Raw genomic sequence first — 21,890 nt, forward strand, 5'->3', positions numbered from 1 at the left:
ATATACGCGTCTGGACCACACAATCCAGTGATCAACATCATGAGCACTGATCTACGCAATTGGGAATCGATGACAGGTGTCAACCAAGTAACTCGCGACAAGCATGGGTTACTGAAGATCAATTCTAACTCGCATCTTCATGGGTTAATACCAATGTGATTATCAGTTTGCGCCAAGCTTTGGAACATAACTGTCTTATGCTGATATGATAAACTTACTTGCGTATATTTGAAGAAGTGTAATGAAAGAAGTTCCACGTATGAATATTGTATAAACTTCATTTATGTCAAAAGAAACTGGCACAAATTGGTGTATTGTTGAAGTATTAACTCAGTTAAAGAAAGAACTTGAAAGTATGGCACGAGCAAAAAGTACACCTGAACAGATTATCATAAAGGCTTAGCATATCAGTAAATGTTTCACAAGAAGAATATATTCACAGCAGGATAGAAATTCATATCTGACTTGGGGCACCTGACTAGTCCATGGAGTTAACTGGTAATTAGGCCATTTTGGGAGAAGTATCATTTTGGGAGATGTACCTACCTTGATTGTCAACAGCCAAAGAAGTACAGTCACGCATACACGTCGTTTTCGTGTCTGCATCTTTATATTGGTATCGCTTACAATTGTATCCAAGGTGGCTGCTGCACACACTGGAGGGCGAACGCGCTGTACAGTCGACTGGTATATTCACTGGTCATAACTGTCATATTAACTCAAGTGATACACAACCAGTTTCGCGTTTCGTTTTTAGTTTCTAAGTTCCTCTGTTGAGGAAATATTTTGCAAAGGCGACAAGGCTGTTATGTAAACTATTCAATATGGGATCATATGTTTCCCACTCATCTGTGGTAAATCGACGTTTAACAGCACCTAGTAGGGAAGGAGGAGGGAATGTCGGCATCATGCTCCTCCATGATTGAGACAAAAACGTAGCGGACAATATCTAGAAATAAAGTACGCGATTGATGATCGGGGAACATTTCCGCATAAATGGATAACCAAAGCACAGCATTGGTACAGTCATACAGCACGTCACCACAGAAAGTCAAGGGGTAGTATGCTGGATTTACCATTGTCACCCGACTGGGTTGTGAGCAGACGCATACTGATTTTTTGGTAAACTTAACGCACAAAGACATTTTCTTATATGCATTTATACAGTGAAGAAGTAACAGTTTTCATCAAGCGACGTTTATAAGACGTTGGACGTTTACGTGCCAGTTTTGCGGGAAGGTGCCCCCCTTCAGTGCATCGAGACTCCCGACGTCACCAAGATGTGGCTGGTCATATGGATCTGGTCTCTGTTGACGCAACGAGTCAAGGGTAACGTGTTCAGTTGTTTGGAGGGCGTTTGATTGTCTCATCTCAGTGTGTGTTGAATGTTCCTTCAAATACGTCATGGAGTGTTGCTTTGTCACCATGACGTGCGTTGTCATGTGGAGAACCTCTTGCATCCCGTAGAATTACTGGGTCAAGTGTCAGATCTTCAGCGACTTGTCGGAGTTTTGCCACGTCACCATGATGTGAGTTGTCATTTGGAGAACCTCTTGGATCCTGGACAATTACTGGGTCAAGTGTCAGAGTTTAACCACGTCCAGAAGACTTGTCTTGACATCTGGAAAAACGCCGAAACCATGTAAAATCACATCACGAAGAGTCATATCTTCAGTTAGTAGGTGAATGTTTGATGTGTGATCAGAGTGTGTGTCAAATGTTGCTACATCACCAAGACGTCCATTGCCACCTGGATACCCTCTGATACCCTGCAGACTCTCTGGGTCAACGGTCATGTCTTCAGTTGCTAGGTGAATGTTTGATGTGTCATCAGAGTGTGTGTCAAATGTTGCTACATCACCAAGACGTCCATTGCCACCTGGATACCCTCTGATACCCTGCAGACTCTCTGGGTCAACGGTCATGTCTTCAGTTGCTAGGTGAATGTTTGATGTGTCATCAGAGTGTGTGTCAAATGTTGCTACGTCACCAAGACGTCCATTGCCATATGGATAACCTCTGATACCCTGCAGACTCTCTGTGTCAACGGTCATATCCTCAGTTGCTAGGTGAATGTTTGATGTGTCACCAGAGCGTGTGTTAAATGTTGCTACGTCACCAAGACGTCCATTGCCATATGGATAACCTCTGATACCCTGCAGACTCTCTGGGTCAACGGTCATACCTTCAGCTGCTTGGTTAATGTTCGATGTGTCATCACAGTGTGTGTCGAGTGATCCTTCATCTTCCTCAAGGAAGCGAAGACTGGTGTCAATTGTCGATGTAGGAAGTAATGATTATAGTACATTTTGTTTATATTTGCAAATATTCCTTCCTGTGGAGCATAAGTACTTGTGCATTATTGTTAATTGGTGATGGAAAAACATGATTATAATGTATCAGTGGGGTGGTGAATTTAGTGCTTATTTGACGATAGTTATCATAATGGGACAATTATTTTATGATATGTTAAAATTTGCCTGGGGAACATAATGACGGATTAACTTATCCCGATTTAATGTAGCATTAAAAGCATCAGAGGATATATGTGTCATCATAATATTCAGCTGACAGGAATATGGACAGGTGTACTTTCATCTGTATTATATTGCAGTTCAATCAATGATTATGGTTATTTATTGCAAACACAATGGGCAAACATTAACTCATATTTCTTTATATACTTATTTCCAGTAGTGAATGCACTTACTCAATAGCAGGTAGCCACATAACATTTTGGCAAATTGACGTATTACACATACATCTATAGCATAATTCCATATTGCACATCATTGGAGAACTATGATCACATTTCTACAGCAATGTCAGACTGCTCACCTATTACATTCATAATTTCATCACAATAAATTTATTTACGTCAATTTGTTGATATGAATTTCATACCTCATTGGGAACATTTGTACAATCACAATTTAATTCCATTTATGTGTCATGCATATGTTACACATATAACCTATACATGTCACACCCACCTGATCGTCTAGATGTGATATGAATGACTGGGCCTCCCCACCCATCTCGGGCTTAATGGTGAGGGTGATCCGGGCCCCGGTGATGATGTGTATTTCTTTTGCCTGCAAAACGTTCATCATACTGAAACTGATGTAATTGGTGGGCCAGGACTTATGAGTAATCATGTTACATGTATTGCAGATGCTCGAGACCGTACTGGGCACCGACCACGACGCCCACCAGTTTTCCACTGTTAATGAAGAATCATTGTCGTTGGATAAGATGTGTTGGCCACTTCCAGCAACCAATGGAGATCCAAACCCACAGCGGGCTCCATCCTGGGGAATTGTTGGATGTCCATCTAGTACGATGTCGACAGCATTGTTATGAGAACAGGCAGTTGTACATGTAAGTATCTTGCATACTGTACTATTATTTGTGGTAGATGATATATGCCATTGTTCACATTAGTGTAGTGTACATTAGATTAATTACAGTGAAAAGAGACATGCTGGTTGCACCGTTTTGGCACTGCCAAAGGTCATCATCACCGCAGCTGAGAGGGTGGAAGACAACAAGCCCATTAACATGAGCAGAGCGCAGTTGGCGGCGGAGATTGATAAAAATGTCACATCAGTGGAGGTGAATGAACACCTAATTTTATTTTTTTTTGTACTAGATGCTTTTTATGTACGCAGCAAGGTGTATTTTCATTCATTCATCCTTCATAACCAAATTGATTTACACATGTTTAAATTGTTCTGAGACTGCGTTATTTTTATTCCGTACACGCCATCCATCGTTATGTCAGTTCTTACAGCCTATTGGGCAGGTGATGCAATTTTTTGGTCCGTTTTCTCATTTGCATCATATGAGGGTGATATTGATGTAAATGATGCATGTTTCACACTTCTACTTGATGTATATGCAGATGATTTCGTGATTCAGACCAACCATCAAGGGAGATCACTCTGACTGGTCCTTATGACATAATATGTCTGTTTCAATTGTTATTTATACTGTTTGCTTGGTTATTAATCTGGAGTATAATGTTATTCTGTCATAGGCATCCTCGGATAGTATGTCATTTATTTAGAGTGTTCATATTTCATAATGGCAACCAACAGTAATGAAATTTTGTTATTGCATGTAGCCTAATGCAGAGATGATAGAGGCACACAAATCTCTAAAATCTAAAACTAAGCCAGAGATGGTGGAGTTTTTGGCAGAGCTGCAAGCAATGGTGGATGACGATGACAGTGGTGAGTAAATATTTAATGTTTCTGCAATTACATACCTTTTCTAGTAGGGTCTTCGCTTGTAGAATGTTTTGGTACGACTGTCCGTGAGATAAGTAATCAACTCGAACGGGCCGCCTGTGATGATTGGTGACTGCGGGCCCGTTCTTCTCCAGCCTTTCTCCATGTCGCTTTGGTTGTTTTCTCCTATGGTTTCATTTTCCATGACTTATTTCTTCTTATAATTATCATTGTTCAGTTTGTAAGCATTTCACCATTGACACCATCTTAAAGTCTTTGTTTTTGTGTGATGATTACGTCATACTTGTTGTGTTCCGTGTCAAGGTATATCTATTGTGTACATCCATTAATTACCAATCGTCCCCCTTTCCATTCCACTACATGCAACATTATCATCTCAACATGTACACAGTGCACACATGGCACCGACAATTACGCCTCAGTTGACCTTTCATTGACGTAGCTCAATAACACGATGTCTTCACTGAGCTTCCATACTTTCAAGCAGCCGAACCGGCGGTGGAGTTGTTTCCCCCTCACGAGGACAACAAGAGGGCGTTTGGGTCTCCTTCGCACCAACATTGAAAACGTGGTAAGTGACAAGTATATTTTTGCTAACATTCTGTCATAAAATGATTTCATTGACGTATTTTGAGGGCATAATGTGTATTCGTTCTGCAAAGGGGTCCTCTGCTTCGAGGGGGTAGCGCCCAAAACGCGGCGTCATTTGGACACACGTGTGTTATCGTGCAGTAGACAGGGGCTTCGTCCACACTTAGGAACACTCACCGTTGTGCGCCAGCGTGTATTGAGGCCGAGATAGAGTAAAATGCGGTTTTTATGCGTTTTGTGGGCGGGTTTATTCTCCCGATCGGGGTTTTAGTTCCCAAACGGGTTCAAGTACCCGTTCGAGGGTTGTACCGAACCTGGTCAAATGATCATGGCGAATATCTCCGTTATACTGAGTGTATCAGCAAGTGTAACCAAAGAGGACTTACTGATATCGGCATACCAACGAAGACTGTGACGGCCTTTAGTTGCGGTAATGTCAACAGGTGTATTGTTTCACTCCACCTGAAGTACGTAAGCCTCAGACCAGCTAATGCTCCAGACGCATTCTACCGGAGACCTCTATCGAAGCCTCGTCAAGACCAGTGGTATGCATCCAGCCCAATTGGTCAGAATACCCTCGCGAAAACAGTGAGCCGGCTTTGTGTTGGTGCAGGATTTAAAGGTTAGTACAAAGATTTACATAAAATAAAATAAAAACTGCAATAGTAGCCAATGTTTCGTCACATAATGCATAAAATACTATTAGACCCGAAAGAAGAAATTAGTTACTTAAAAGGCACTAAGTCTACAGATATTTTTTTTTAAATAAGCAGGCAACTGGCAATATAGAAGTGTAAATAGACCACAACATGTTTATTTCAACAAGTTGAGGGGCCATCTCAAACTTTCAGTCTCAGATTTCATGTGATTAAATAGGGTTGTCAAGGAAATCAACAGGTTTTTACATAGCTGTTGTCAACCTCACAATACACAGTTTCAATATTGTATAACGTAATCTTCTGCACTTGACTAGGATTCGCTGTTATTTCTGCCAAAAGAGCTGTAAATGACTTTAGAAAGTTTGAGATGTCCTATAAACATGCACGTTTGGATGTCGAACTCTGCCACGGTTGAAATAGGCATGTAATAGTCAATTTCCACTTCCTCATTGTCAGCTGATCTGTAAAAGCGACTTTCGTTAACTAATTTCTTATTACTAGGAAAGTATTTTATGCAATATAGGTGGGCGGGATACCTCAATGGTTAGAACGTTAGGCTACGAACCCGAAGGTCGTGGGTTCTAATCCCGCCCGGGAGCTCGGCAACTTTTCTGCGATGGAGAACAGTTTCACAAGCAGTAAGGTTAGGGGCCATTGCTGTAGTGCTCTGCATTGTTGTATTGCCCTTCGTTCGTCAGTACCAGCCAACGCTCGGAGGTTTCACTGCATCACATATTTACATCAAAGGGCAAGTGTACACGAAAATAAACCTTTTTGTCTTGCACTTTTTCATCATGAAAAATCTTTGTCAAGTAGTTTTATATCCATACCCGTACCTATATCAGAAGTAACTAATTTATTTTTTGCGTTTTATCAATTCATATGTTCAACATTTTACCGAGAGTTCTGTGTCCACAATAAACACACCATGGCTTATGTCCCTTCGAAATGACGTTATTGGTGCCCAAATGATAAACGAATGACGTCGTTAGACCTTATTAGACCCATTTCACGTGGTGCAGATATAGGTGCGATTCTTGTGTCTCGATGCGCAGGCTACTGTTTTAATCCAGCTGTTGCCTGGCCGTCAGCTGGCTATGTCATCAGTTCTACGCTGTAATGACGTTGCAGTTTGAAAAAACGTATACATTGTACTAAATGTGTAACCCGTAACCAAATTGTATAACATTCAACCTGTGTCGGTCGCCTTTTCAACGGTATCTTTTTCACAAAAACTAAAATGTGCACTACATCTAGCTTGCCATCGGCGAATGTGCCGGCATTCTACTTTTGTTACTAAAATTCCTACTTAAATCGTACAATATGTCCCTCCTCTTCCGCCTTCACTTTGATATCGACACCATATCCAAATACATCACGAAAATAAATGCAATTTGCACTTTTGAACTCTGTTTGAAATTAGTTTTCTATATCATCCGCTCATTGTAGATCAAATATATTGAAAATTACATGCATCGTAAATCTCGCCAGTTTTGACACATTACTACATCACCATTCACTGCGTTTTGCGTGTCTTAATTCAAATGTCAAATTTTACAGGGAGAATTGAATTTAAAAGAAAAAGACCTGTCATTGTGATCAGCTGTAGTTTTGTTGTTGTATGATCAACTCACTAATGCTCGTTCTGACACATTGTCGATCAACCGAGAATCCCTGAGAATGTTTTGGAAAATACGCTTGCAAACACAATTAACGTCAAAGTGAATTTTCAGCCATTTTACAGAGTGTTTATAAAATCACGTCACATGTATGTCGGCTATATTTCGCCCATAAAATCAATTGTATATATATATAGTTCAACACTATCTTCCTGACACGAATCTCTGAATTTCTCATACAGTTCAAAATATACTGACAAATGGACTTTGTCACCAATTCGAAGTGTTTCAGTGAAATCGAACGAAATATATCAGATGCCGCGCTGGGAAAGGACCACTTGTTTGAAATGTAAACAAAGCCAATCTCAGATTTTACACTGTGTATCCGCTCGCCTACTTGTTGCATACACATGCTCATTAGTTTTAGAACATGCATGGGAAAGGTTTTCTAGATTCATCACAACATATCATGGTTTCTGAAAGCGTGACGCCATGACTGACGCAAACTCACGCACAACGATGACGGTACCTCTCTTAATTTCTGACTATTTCCCTTGGTCACGATGAAAACAAGAAGAAAATAACAACCAGCAGACTGACAGAATTTTCGGACTAATTCCATGTCACATTTATGCATATACGTTGCTTGAAACAACGAAAATTTCTTCGACAACTCCGGCGTACTCGTATCAGTTAACACGCCATTTTGAAAAAAGTCGCTTCCCGATAGTCATGTCATACGGACGTCAACATTGTTATACATATTTGGTATTTTTCATTGAGGTGAGGTTATGAATGAAAACACACACGATCAATCTGTCTTGCTGCTTACATTTTCTGTTCTTATGCTTCTTTCGAACTTTTTTCACGTGATCAAATTCAGTATTAGTATCTTTTGATTTGGGACTAGACAGTAGACCAGTATAAAATCGAGTGGCACAAATTACGTCATACTCAAAGGGTGGTAACTCTGGCCTGTTTAGCTCGGCAAACAAAGGCTGCATATTGGCATAACATTTCAGCACGTATTTTGAGGGTAATACTTGCATTGTAAGAAAAATGAGTGTATATTTTCAAACATTGGTATTAACTAATTAAAACAGTTCACTTTGATTCACAAAAGAAATACCTGTGTGGTGATCCCCTCTCTAGGAAACATGTAGGTCCCCTCACTCAAGACGTTCGAACAATACTGGACATCCGTGATTGCTGTAACTTCTTGATTATGCTTGATGTATTCAATTTGATGCTACCAGGTACTTTTCACCAACTTTGCCGTATTGTATTAACGTAAAAGTCATAGTATGTCGTTCAAAATATTTTGTTGATTCTACAATGATTTTCTGTTGTTACTTACTGATTTCACAATTTGGTTTTATACTTACGTATACATGTATTAGGATTAGGAAACTGTGAGTGAGTGAGTATGGTTTTACGCAGCTTTTAGCAACATTACACCAATAGATCACTGCGGGGGGCGCCAGAAATGGGCTTCACACATTGTACCCATGAGGGGAATCGAACCCGGGAATTCGGAGTGACGAGCAAACGCTTTAACCACTAGGCTACCCCACCGCCCCTAGACACTAACGAACGACAAAACATACAAGAACATAACGAGAGTGTATGACATTATTTCACTTACCAACACTTCGGTTGCTTCTCTCCCCAACCCATGGAAAATCACAGTCACACTTGAACCGAGTTGCCGTCAAGATGTCCGCTGTACATTGGCCCATGTTACAGTGGGTGCTGTCACAGAAATTAACTTTATCTGCGCATGTCTCTCCAGTCCATTCAACTGGGCATGAACACTTGAAGTCCGATTCGTTTCCGCCACACGTCCCTCCGTTCAGACATGGCTTCAGTGCACATTGGTTGATGATGTATTCACACAGTTTTCCTAAAACAAAATTTAGGAATTACATGGCAAATAAAAAGCATCAGTGAACAGATATTTTTACACGACTTCTAAACCAGTTAAAGATCCCTTGCCTTCGGGTACTGCTGCATTTAACGGCGTTTAACCCTTCTACCGAGGTGGAGTTACAACTGATGTTTCAAGCACGTTCACAATATGATTGGTGTGCGATTTTATGGGTGCATAACAAGTGCATTTGATTGCATACATGTTGGTAAATATATTCTTTACAAAATAGGGGTGTACTTAAAATAAATAAATGAATACGGAAATAATTCTGCGCGATACAGTTTGTTCGTCTGAGCCAAACAATATTTTACTTTTGGCAACATTTAGTTATAATTGTTTAATATGTATACTCTTCCAAACAGTAAAGTGCACAATGTATTGCATGTGTCCTTTTCTTTTGTGAATCCGTCCATGCAATGACGACAGATACAGTCTACTTACCTTTGATCCTAGCCACACAAATGCACTCGAAACTTCCGGGTGTATTTTTTACAACTACCCCCATTTTGACAAATGTGGTCACTTTCTGCGCATTCATCGATGTCCTGGTTGCAGTTGTCTCCCTTCCAACCTGCAAGTTTATTATTGAAATTAATTGCAATTAATGCAGTAAACAGCAAAATGTTTCACTGAAATCCTGTTAATCCACACCGACAGTTCCGATTTCCGACTGGATGATCACTGTCAGATGAACGTCTAAATATGCAAATGGGTATCATCCTTAAAAGTGACTAAACAAACACAAGAAATTTAGTCTATTGCACAGTAAGATTCGACAGAGTACTTGTATTTTGTCTGGTCAAAATCTCAAGTGACAATGGCGTATCCAAGATTAACCGGAAGATTTAATTCCTCCATTCGGGTTATCAAATTTCTAACAACTCAAACTTTGGTCAATTAAAGATTTTGTTTCATTTGGTCCTTCTCAAACTTCTTAAGGTCTAAATAATATCTATGCATACCTTCTGAGCACATTTTAGCACCTGTGTGTGAGTCACACGCGTACGTGTAGTGACTGTGGACAGGAGTGGCCTTGCAATATTTCTCACACGCAGACCCGTACCAGTCCGGGTTGCAGTAGGCACGGACAGCAATCTTTAACCTGTAACAGCATTCAATCTGCATTTTTCACTTAAGAGGCGTTTAACGGGGTCGGGTAGTCAGGTTCACTGACTTGCTTGACAAATGTCATCGTATCCCAATTGCGTAGATCGATGCTTATGCTGTTGATCACTGGATTGGCTGGTCCAGACTCGAACATTTACAGACCGACGAGTGCGGCGTTATACAACGAACAAAACAAAAACATTTTTCACTTTGAGTACTTTGAGCACCTTGAGCACCTTGAGCACCTTGACCAAGCAGGCATTTCATGGAAACTTTGAATGTTTACGTGCATCAGTCAAATTGACATTATGGTGCGAGACCGATGATGTTCGTGTTGCATGAACTCCCTGGTATTATCACATAATTATATGTCTTAATCTGACTCACTTCGTCCTTCCCCACACTGTAAATGGGGTGTACACAGCTGCCTGTTCTGTAGTAGCGGCTTGGATGTTGATCAGCTTAGAGAGTGTGTCCATGTGGTCATCACCTGAGGTGTCATCTTTGTCATACACCTCCACCGTTATTTCTATCGAGGACTGAATAAAAGAAAATGCATACCATCTGTTTAGTTTAAGTTAGTTAAGTGTAGCTGAATCAATAAAAAGACGCACATATCGATTTACTTTCTATTCGTTGTCAAACATCGAAGTTATTGCTTGTAAATAATCGAGGCTGGACAAGACGAGCCAGACATTGATGCCCCGATTCGCCATCAGGATGCAATGACCCGTTGTCATGCTGAGCTTTAGCTGAGTGATCCGATTTCACGAGCACTGTGTTAGCTAGTTTCCTGATCAACACCGAGCGACGAGCGAAAGCGTTAACCACTAGGCTACCCCACCGCCCTAGCTCCAAATGTACACGCCAAACGGCACACCAAAGGTTACAAAGACAGACATACGTGACAAGCACAATGCAGGCGATTTTAAAAACCATGATTATTGCTTTACGCATCCTTTTATTACTAATACGTTGTTACACTCCAAAATATACAGGGAAATACACAAATTATTTTCACCAGCCTACAAATACAAAACTGGCAGGAACTGAACATATTTAGCTCGTGTGTTTTCTCAATAAACGTTTTAATTGTACCTATCCATCAATACACAGGGTAAACATAGGATCACACTTATCAGTGCACCATGTCCAATCCTCACTGTCACAACACTTCCCACTGCTTTCCCTGCCATCTGACCAGTAACTGATGAATCGAATGTTCAGTTTACCGTCAGTTTTCACTCGCTGTAAATCATAAAGACAGACCCGGACAAACAGTTATTGAGATCAGTTTCACGCTACACTCACCAATGGTCCATATAGCAATAACCTGTGAATAATTGAGTCTGGACCACAGATACCAATGATAGACAAGCTACATATGATCACACACTAATAATTAGGGTCGCCATTATATAATCACCAAGTCCCCATTATTTCTTGGCATCAGAAATTCCGTTTCTTCACGACTAGTTCAAAGGATTAGTAGAAACTTTATTTCACTATTATTGTAATGAAGCGGTAACCATGTGCGATAGGGGTGGAAAGTTTAAAGCCGGAAATACACTGGATGCCTTTTGTTACAAAGATATGCTCTAGGATGTGAGAAGGAAATGGGGTTTTTTTCTATAAAGGAGCACTTTAAATATATTGTCACCTCATAACGATGCTATCACATAACATGACATGGAGCTTTCGAAAGTCCAAATGCTAACGCGATAGGATACGATGTGTGCTGAATGTAGCACTAACTGAAGAGAGTGGTTTGATGTGATGGTGGACAGGGCCCACAACAAGGTTTCTGATACAGCTAAGGAAGTTTCCATTTCCTGTCAGTTACTGGCCAGTGAGGACTACATTCACTACTCGTCCCTGGCACAAGTTAGTTGTCTCGGGCCAAGGTAAATTTCATACATGTATTTGGTACACCTTGTTGAAGAAACCCGTGATCGTCGTTTATAAACAGATGAAGATAAGATAAATGATTTTACACAAAATCTTCATTACTTCATGCATTCCTCGCAAACACCTGGTATCATCACTATTTGATTCACAAATACTCAGTCATCATATCTGATAGTGTCAATCACTCGATTGTCTGGTCCAGACTCGATTGTTTACAGACTGCGTCGTACATATGTAACACTGCTGAATGTGGCGTCAAACAAACACATATTCATGATATAGTCAGAGTTGTACAATCGAGTCTGCTTTTAGACACTTGACGAAAGTGGAAAGGGTTTGGGCGTCTCTATTACACATTAAGCTGATAACTAAGGTTATAAAAGACAACTCACAGCGGGATTGACTCTAACATCAATCAGGAACCTTGTTAAGATTGTTTTCCATGTTGCCAGTACCCAAGCAGAAGTACATTGACTGTTCGTACTTTCAACCATGTGTATCTACACGCACTGTATAACAATATTTGATGACACTTCGAGTCATCATTCATTAACAGTCCGCCCGGAGTGAGGAAGGTAGCGGGTTCGATCCCCGACCGCGTCATACAAAAAGACGTTAAAATTTGGTACTTGTTGGTCCCTGCCTGGCGCTTGACATTAATGGGTACAACTAGGACTGGTCGGCTCGGAGTCAGTATAATGTGTCAGAGTGGGTTATTCATGCTTCACTGCGGCATGGTATCTCAGTGGGCTAGCACTATAAAACCAGCTTAAGTCTGTGCTAGCACAAGCAGCCGCACATACACATACACACACATGCACGTCGTCATATGAGCGAAATGTTCTCAAGCACGACGTTAAAGCCAATTTCAACTCACCTCATTAACAGTTAAACTGGCACTTATGCAATATGATAATACCACTGCGATTATCAGAGAAGGATCAGTTCACACCAAGTTTTGGAACACAACTTACTTGCGTATATTTGAATAAGTGTAATGAAAGAAACTCCACCTATGAATATTGTATACGTTTTATTTAAGGCTACAGAAACTGATATATTGTATCAACTCAGTTAAGAAAAGAACTTGAAAAAATTGCACTAACAAAAAGTACAGCTGAACAGATTATTGCAGGCTTAGCCTATCAGTAAATGTTTCACAAGAAGAATATATTCACACAATGATATATCTGATTTGGATCCTCTGACTAGTCCATGGAGTTAGCTGGTCATTGGGCCACTCTGGGAGATGTATTACATGCCTACCTTGATTGTCAACAGCCAGAGAAGTACGGTCACACACAAACGTCTTTCCCTTGTCTTCATCTTCTAATTGGTATCGCTTACACTTGTGTCCAAAGTGGCTGATGCATATCGGATGGCAAACGCCTTATTTAACGGTCTGGTTTATCTAATAGCCGTAACCGTCGTATTATATGATTACAGCATGAGACGTAGGACAGCATCGTCAAAGGGTGCTGTCAGATTTACCATTAGAAGTTGAATATGTTAGTGTGTGCCCTCATGACTAAGACATGCTATGCGAAAAAACATTCCACAAGAAATTAAAGTAAGAGATTTTTCAGGGAAGGACTTTTCCTAATACATCAATCTCCCGAGCACACCATTGATACAGTCACAAAACATGTTACCTCAGAAAGCCATGGGGTATTCTGCCAAATAGAGTGGGTTGTGAGCATATTGTTTTCTTGGAGCCTAATGATCAAGGACATCTTATTACATGCCTACCTTGATTGTCAACAGCCAGAGAAGTACGGTCACACACAAACGTCCTTCCCTTGTCTTCATCTTCTAATTGGTATCGCTTACACTTGTGTCCTAGGTGGCTGATGCATATCGGATGGCAAACGCCTTATTTAACTGTCTGGTTTATCCGATGGCCATAACAGTCCTATTAACTCCAGAGGCACAAAGCGAGTTTCAGGTTTCGTTTCTAGTTTCTAATTTGCAGTTCTGCGGAAATAAAATGAAAACGCGAGTCATTTTTGTCAATACTCAGCGTCATTTATATAGTTTTAACATCATTGAATGATGAAGAATCATCAACCACGAATAACAGATACGGAAGAAAAAGATAACAACGCGTGCCTTTATGATTGCGGAACAGCAGTTGAAGTGTGAAGTTCAACACAGCTGTTTAACATTAATTAGTTTTATGTAAACAATTGAATATGGGATATTGGTAATGTACCTCCCTCAACTAAAGGATAGGGGTGAAGTGAGTGAGTGAGTTTAGTTTTACGCCGCCTCTAGCAATATTCCAGCAATCTCATTTAGACTATGGAACCCGGGTCCTCTGCGTGACGAGCGAACGCCTTAACCACTAGGCTACCCAACCGCCCCGATAGAGGTGCAGGAAAAGAGCGCCAATGTTTCTCTTAATGAATGAGAAACGCTCCACCAAAACGTATGGGGTGTTTTGTTTTGATTTGAAACCACACCAATGTGTCCAATGAAAATAAATGATGTATGTGACCAGAACATTTCCAAACAAATCAAGTTTGTAAACACGACACTCCCAATAATACAGCACGAGACGTCGGACAGCACCTTCAAAGGGGTGCTGTCAGATTTACCTCTTGAAGTAGAATATGTTAGTGTGCGCCCTCATGACTAAGACAGGCTATGCGAAAAACCCAAATGACATTCAACAAGAAATAAAAGTAAGAGATTTTTCAGGGAAGGATTTTTCTTTATACATCAATATCCCGAGCACAACACTGACACAGTCTCAAAGCATATTACCTCAGAAAGCCATGGGGTATTCTGCCAGATCGACTTGGTTGTGAGCATTTTGTTTTCTTAGAGTCCAATCTTTAAAGACATTTTGTTATATACAATTAAGCACTGAGGAGGTAACTGTTGATCAAGCGACGTTAGCAACGTGATGAACGTTTACTGGCATGACACTGGCATGTTGACTGTGGGCAGACGTAAGAATATTGTTGCTACAAGTGTCTCAATATGACATAAGCAGAGTGTTGACCTGATACCGCAAACACATAAGCATGAAGATCAACTACGCTGTGGACGTCCAAGGGCAATAACTCCAGGTCCACATGGATTAGTCAGATTGATGGCTTGAGGCAATCGGTACAAAATGCCCCTCAGATAAGGGACCACTTGCAACAGATAACAATTGCTAGAGTACATCACTGCAAACTCGCCTGCAAGGATGGCATCAGAGTGCATGGTGTCATACCACAACTCACATCATATCATTGGAATCAGAGGCATCGGTGGTATGGTAAATGTCACTACTGTCAAAGACTGATCAGTGATTCTTCTGAGAAATCGAGGTTCACTCTCCATTTCCTTGACCGAATGAATCGAGGCTAATTACGTCCTACTGAACGTCTTCTGGACGTCAAAGTCGTACAATATCATCGTGTTTGAGTGGGCTCATAATGGTATGGGTTCGTATAACACTGGTCAAACCGCGCTCTATATTATAAGTTGGTAAATACTATCGGGGCAAGATCATTGCACCTCTCGTGGTAAGACTTTCACAACGATTTTGGCAATGTTTTATCTTTCACATAAGAACACACGTGACCACTGTGTCATGATTGTGGCATAATCTTCCGAAAGCAAGACATCTATTTCATGCCATGGAGGTGGCGGGGTTGCCTTGTCGTTTAAGTATTCTCTCGTCACGCTGAAGATCCCGGCTTCTATTCCCGACATGGGTAAAATGTGTGAATCCCTTTGCTGGTTTCCCCCACCGAGAAATTGGTGGAATATTGCTAAAAGCAGCGAAAACCCATACTCACTCACTCACTCATAGTGCCTTAATCCTAATACATGGATAGCCAGCTCGCTGATTCACTCATGCCGTGGCCCTGAGCACTCAATCCTGATGTCATTAGCAGACGTGTACGTGAAATTAAAAGACGCCCATCACTCTCAGTGAATTTGGGCCTGCTCTCATTGCTAGTTGGGACAAGCACTGGTTGACTCATGTGTAGCATGCATCGAAAACCTCGTGCATTTATTGGGTGGCATTAGTGACGTTGGCTGTAAAATGAAAATTTCGATATGGACGCCCGACCTCTTTAAAGGCATCACCCGCCAGCATCTCGTCACAGCAACCATTTGAACACATCAGGCGTGATGGTCCACTCCCGAACAGATATGTTATCATCAAACCCATGTGCCAATTTTATACCCAAAAGCAGTCGATAAGCGGAGTGAAACCATTCTCGTTAATGAAAGTGAATATTTATAGCTTCAAGATTATTTTATTTGCAAAATTGAAATGGCTGCTAGTCTACAATGGCAACGTCAAGCCTCCATAAGCTAATACAATATGTACATAATGTAATAATGCATATTTATAAACTGGTCTTCATGTCCATCTGTATCAGTAAAGACAATATTATCTGAGATTCATATCTATGTAATTTAGGTGATATTCTTAACACTTGCCCATTTATATCTAGGTCGTTGGACACCATTCATGGGCTTCACACATTGTGCCCATGTGGGGAATTAACAAAGATTCACCACAAGCTATCAAATTCCAGGTTACACAACATATGATCCTGGAGTTAACTCTTTGGCATCCAACCATCACTGGATCACGTGCACAAAATCCTACATATAATGTACATAACGCGTTCATCGTGGAATTTGAACCCAGTTACCCTGCGTGCAAGAGAAACTTGAACCATTAAACTATGATCTCATTCTGACAATACTGGTTTGCTGTTGATATACCGATCCCAAATCGGTCCTTATAGCAGACATCCATCTACATCTTGCATTACCTATAGCAAATAATTATGAGATTTTCCTTTCATTGTTATTATTGGTTTTGTTTTGTTTTTGTTCTTCTTGGTTTTTTTTATTCCATTTCATACATGCATATATAAGGCTAACATGATATATGGACGATAAACATTTCAGTGATCAATAATTCGGTCATGGATAGGAGTAATGGATACGTACTAGTGTTAATAGATTACTTCATTTATATTATATATAATTCACAATGACACCATATAAAATTAAAGTGATAGCTGACAACACTGTGATTGATTATTTTATGGCACTTCAAAGAATAGTTCAGGCAGTTCCTTCCATTTCACTGTATCTGTTATTTTTTCTTGCTATGAATTGTTCAATTTTACAAAGGTCCTTTATTGATGAGACAAATCTGTCAAATGATGGGGAAAGCTGTTGAAGACTTGAGATGTAGATAAATCTTTTGGTTATGAGTAAGATATGATTAATTGTGTGAGTGTTTGAGCCAACCCCAAACATTACACAGTGTTTTGTTATTTTTAGATTACTTTCAAAATAGCTATTAATGAAATACTCAACTTGCTGCCAGAAGTTGAAAACAATCTAACATTCATAGAAGACATGTAAAATATTTTCGGAGTCTGTTTTACAAAAAGAGCATAGATCATCATCAACTAACCTCATTTTCAGTAATTCTTTTTTTGTGTATATTACTCTGTTAATAAATCTGTACTGAAAGTCTAATAGCTTGCAATCATTTGTACATTTTCTATAACAAACAAAGGCATCTTTCCAGTTGATATCATGATCGAAAACAGAGTTCCAATGTTCTAATACCAAATAATTATGAGATTTTCCTTCATTGTTCTTATTGGTTAACTAATACATCGTCCAAGGCAACTACACATTTATCTTTTCATAAGGGTTTGTCTGTGAGATGTTCCCATCATCTTTGTCATCGACAGAGTCTATCGTTTCATAAGGGTCTTCCTGTAGGGGGTCCTCCACATAGTTGACATCGATGACAGTGTACTCTGCATTGTCTTCCTCTTCCTCTAGATTCCCCGGGCCAAGGGTCATGTCTCCAGGGACTGGTTGGATGTATAACGTAACATGACGGATTGTATCGTGTGTTCCAAAGTCACCAAGACGTGTGTGGCCATCCGGATATCCGCTTGGTCTCACAGAGTCAAGGCTCCCAATTTCAGTTGTTGGGATGGCGTTTGATGCCTCATCACAGTGTGTGTTCAGTGTTGCTACCTGTACGTCATGGAGTGTTGCCACGTCAGAATGACGTGTGTTGTCATGTGGAGAACTTCTTGCATCTTGCAGCATTACTGGGTCAAGGGTCACGTCACCAAGACGTCCGTTGTCATTTGGAGAAACGCCGAAGCAATGTATAATTACTGGGTCAAGGTTCATATCTTCAGTTGTGAGGTGAATGTTTGATATGTCATCACGGTGTGCTTTACTTGCAGCGTCACCAAGACGTGCGGTGTCATCTGGATAAAGACCAAAACCCTCAAGACTCTCTGGCTCAAGGGTAATATCTTTAACTGCTAGATTGATGATGTTCGATGTCTCATCACAGTGTGTGTCGGGTGATCCTAGGAAGGGAAGACTTGTGTAACCATCTGGAGATACACTTGCCTCCTGGAGATTTCCTGCACCCGGTGGTTGGAGGTTTCTATTGCATGGCACGTCTATCAGAAATAAGTCAAGCTGATTGTCGTCTCTACAGTGTTCCGTCTTGTTCCTGGAAATAAGAAATATAATGATTGTTGACGTAAAGGCTAAATATCCAAACAAACTCCTAGTATATTGCAACTGATCATTAAGATGTCTGAAGTTGGATTTAGCAGCTTACTGTTTCGACTTGAAACTGTTTATAGGTACATGTGTGTAAATAGTCAATGTTATAAATTGAATGTTCACTTCCTGTGTAATCATGTTCTATGCCAGATAAAAAATATATTCATGTTACTAAAATTGTGCTCGATACATAGATTCACATTCAGATGTCCCTTGTTATGGTTGATGGGGGCTGGGAAGTTTGTGAGTTTGTTTTAGTCAATGCCTTGAAACATTACCATTATTTCTCTAAAAGGTACTGAACAATGTACAAGTGGGGTAAAAAAGATGCAGCATCTCCAGCTTTGTATGCAAAAGTATGATGTTAAAATATATTTTCCTAATCATTTCTCGAACAGTGTGTATATTTCAAAGCAATTCCAGTTCAAGTAGTCGGGTCATAGTGTATGCCTTGAGGAAAAGTATTTAGTCCGATTGCCAGAATGTACGTTCTTCAGAGTGGCTGTCGTCTCTGATTCCTCTCCCAATACATGGTAGTATGTTAATCAGTGAGTATGTCATGTACCACTTACGATCTTCTCAAGATGAAGAAAGCCACCAGAAGCAGTACAGACATCAGGACAAGTCCTACAGGAGGTAGAATGGCCGACACATATTGGTTTATGTCCCAGCTGCCAGGTGGACTCTGAAACACACCCATATTGACCTGTTGTAATCTGAAATCGTCTCGTCCTAAAATGTTTTCCCATACATACGCGGGAATAAGATTGTTCTGTGCTTTTAAAGGTTAATTTAAGAACAATTAGCTCCAAGGAACCTTTACTTGTTGGCAAATGTGACAACGTTCATCACAGCTAGAGACTGTCGACATATATCTGGACTATGGTTGAATGAGGTGATGACAAATGACAAAAAACAATCCAATAAACATGCGTAAAGGGTATGACAATAGTTTCAAGCAAACGTCTCTAAATACAGACATCGTTCATCATTGACCCGACGGCAAGAGACCGCCAGATATTGCTGAGTGTAGAGTTACACACACATAAAAATCCAATAAACATGAGAAGGCAACAAATGTTTTACTAGGTACTATGAGTGTGGGAAATAATTTCCAAATTTTGCTAGCCAGTCGGGCTAGCTATGCCTGATAGTAACTAGCCCACAAAATAATTCACTAGCTCGAAATTTGAATGAAGAAACTAAACAAATGATTACAAAATGGTACATGTCTTAGTATTGTCTTAGACACGGCTTTCATCATTAAGCTGCTAATATGATGAACATTGTTATCAGGCCATCATCTTGCAAGATTTAAGTGTATTGTAACTAAGTACGAGTAGTAAGACATCGGCCATCACTGTTGGCACCGTGGGGGTCACCTTCAAGGTTGCCTTCTCTTCTTTTCGGGGAGGATACAACGGAAGAGGCAGATATTCATTGATGATTTCATCAGGGTTGGATTCGAAGATTCTAGCTAATGAATCACTGTCTATAAAGGATCCGTTTTCCACAGCAGAGTAGAGTTGTACGTGGCGTAGTAGTATAACTGAAAGGTACATGACACACAAACTTGGTAATGATTTTTACCTTAACTGCAGGACGGGACATTTAAATATTAAAGTCATTGTAAAACCCTCTTTCCATGTACTGGTCAACATCATTCTGCTTGTCACTTACCTGCTTTCTCTCTGTGTATCCGTTGTAAACTTGACATACCCCTTTCCTGGAATTCCCCCGAGTTCGGTGATGAGTCTGTTCAAGCCAACAGCCAGGTCACCTCTATTTGTATGATCAATCTCACCCAGGAGTGTGATGTTGAATGTGTCTGAATACAAAGAACATGAGGATTTCCTAGAATACATATATAATAAATCACAAATTGACAACTACAAGTACGGATGAAATTTCACAATGTATTTACTGGTCAATTTGTCAAATGAAATGAGTTCAAATTAATGATCAACATCTTTTAAGCCAATCAAAAAGCACACTGCATACATCAGACTCCATACCCCGGCAGGATGTTCTCGTCACGATATGGCTGAAATATTGCCGATGTGACGTTAAATATTAACTCACTCACTCACTCACTCATACCCTGGCAGGATACCACAGCCCATCTGCTTATCCAGAAAGAAAGAAAGAACTTTGTGTTGTCTTAAGGAATAGCAGCGGTTTGTTTTCATTTATTGCATATTCTCACCTGAATTCTGGTGACGTTAAGTGTCAAAGTGATTGAGGCTTTCATATAATATCGGGTTTGCTCGTGATATCGACATATAGTAGCCTCCCTTGGATGTTTATGGTGAAACACCATCCCAGCTGCTGACGTCTTTGCTGAAATACCTGTGTGGTGATCCCCCTCTCTAGGAAACATGTAGGTCCCCTCAATCAAGACGATCAAGTTTGAACAATACTGAATATTCGTGATTGCTGTAACTTCTTAATTATGGGGTGGCGGTGGGGGTAGCCTAATGGTTAAAGCGTTGGCTCGTCACGCCGAAGACCCGGGTTCGAATCCCCACATGGGCACAATGTGTGAAGCCCATTTCTGGTGTCCCCCGCCGTGATGTTGCTGGAATATTGCTAAAAGCGGCGTAAAACCAAACTCAGTCAGTCTTAATTATGGCCTCATACGTTCAATTTGATGCAACCAGGTATTTTTCACCACTTTTGTTGCATTGTATGAACATAAACGTCATCGTATGTCGTTCAGTATAATTTGTTTACTGTTCGATGATCTTCTGTCGCTACTTACTGATTTCACAATTTAGTACTATACTTACATGTACTAAGGTTAAGACACTATGATACACGATGATGCATAAAACATACATGAACTTAAGCTGAGTGTATATAAGACTCTATTTCACTCACCAACACTTTGGCTGCATCTCTCTCCTACCCACGCAAAGTCACAGTCACACTTGAACCGAGTTGCGGTCAAGAGATCCGGTGTACACTGGCCCATGGTACAAGGGGAACTCTCACAGATGTTAACCTTATCTGCGCATGTGTCTCCAGTCCACTCAACTGGGCATACGCACTTGAAGTCCGATTCGTTTCCGTCACACGTCCCTCCGTTCAGACATGGTTTCAGTGCACACTGGTTGATGATGGTTTCACATAGTTTTCCTAAACAAATTTTAGGAATTACCTTGCAAATAAAAGCATCAATGGACATTTAGTTTTACAAGTTACAGACTTCTTGCCATCGGGTAGGGTTTCATTTAACGGTTTC

The 21,890-nt window shown here is 40.4% G+C and overlaps 2 protein-coding genes across 2 annotated transcripts in view; both read right to left on the reverse strand.

The window, feature by feature from the left end:
• LOC124289908 (protein jagged-1-like) overlaps positions 1-21,890 on the reverse strand; it is a 105,678-nt gene that overhangs the window by 8,416 nt on the left and 75,372 nt on the right. The window lies entirely within an intron of this gene.
• LOC124289920 lies at positions 20,085-21,702 on the reverse strand. Its single transcript, XM_046726592.1, has 3 exons — positions 21,527-21,702; positions 20,327-20,474; positions 20,085-20,195 (listed from the first exon to the last, which is right to left on the reverse strand). The coding sequence occupies exons 1-3, from the start codon at positions 21,618-21,620 to the stop codon at positions 20,132-20,134; spliced, it is 306 nt and encodes a 101-aa protein (XP_046582548.1). The 5' UTR covers positions 21,621-21,702; the 3' UTR covers positions 20,085-20,131.

The sequence above is a fragment of the Haliotis rubra genome, unplaced genomic scaffold (genome assembly GCF_003918875.1).
Source record: "Haliotis rubra isolate DU_JTF1 unplaced genomic scaffold, ASM391887v1 Scf451, whole genome shotgun sequence".
NCBI lineage: Eukaryota > Metazoa > Mollusca > Gastropoda > Lepetellida > Haliotidae > Haliotis > Haliotis rubra.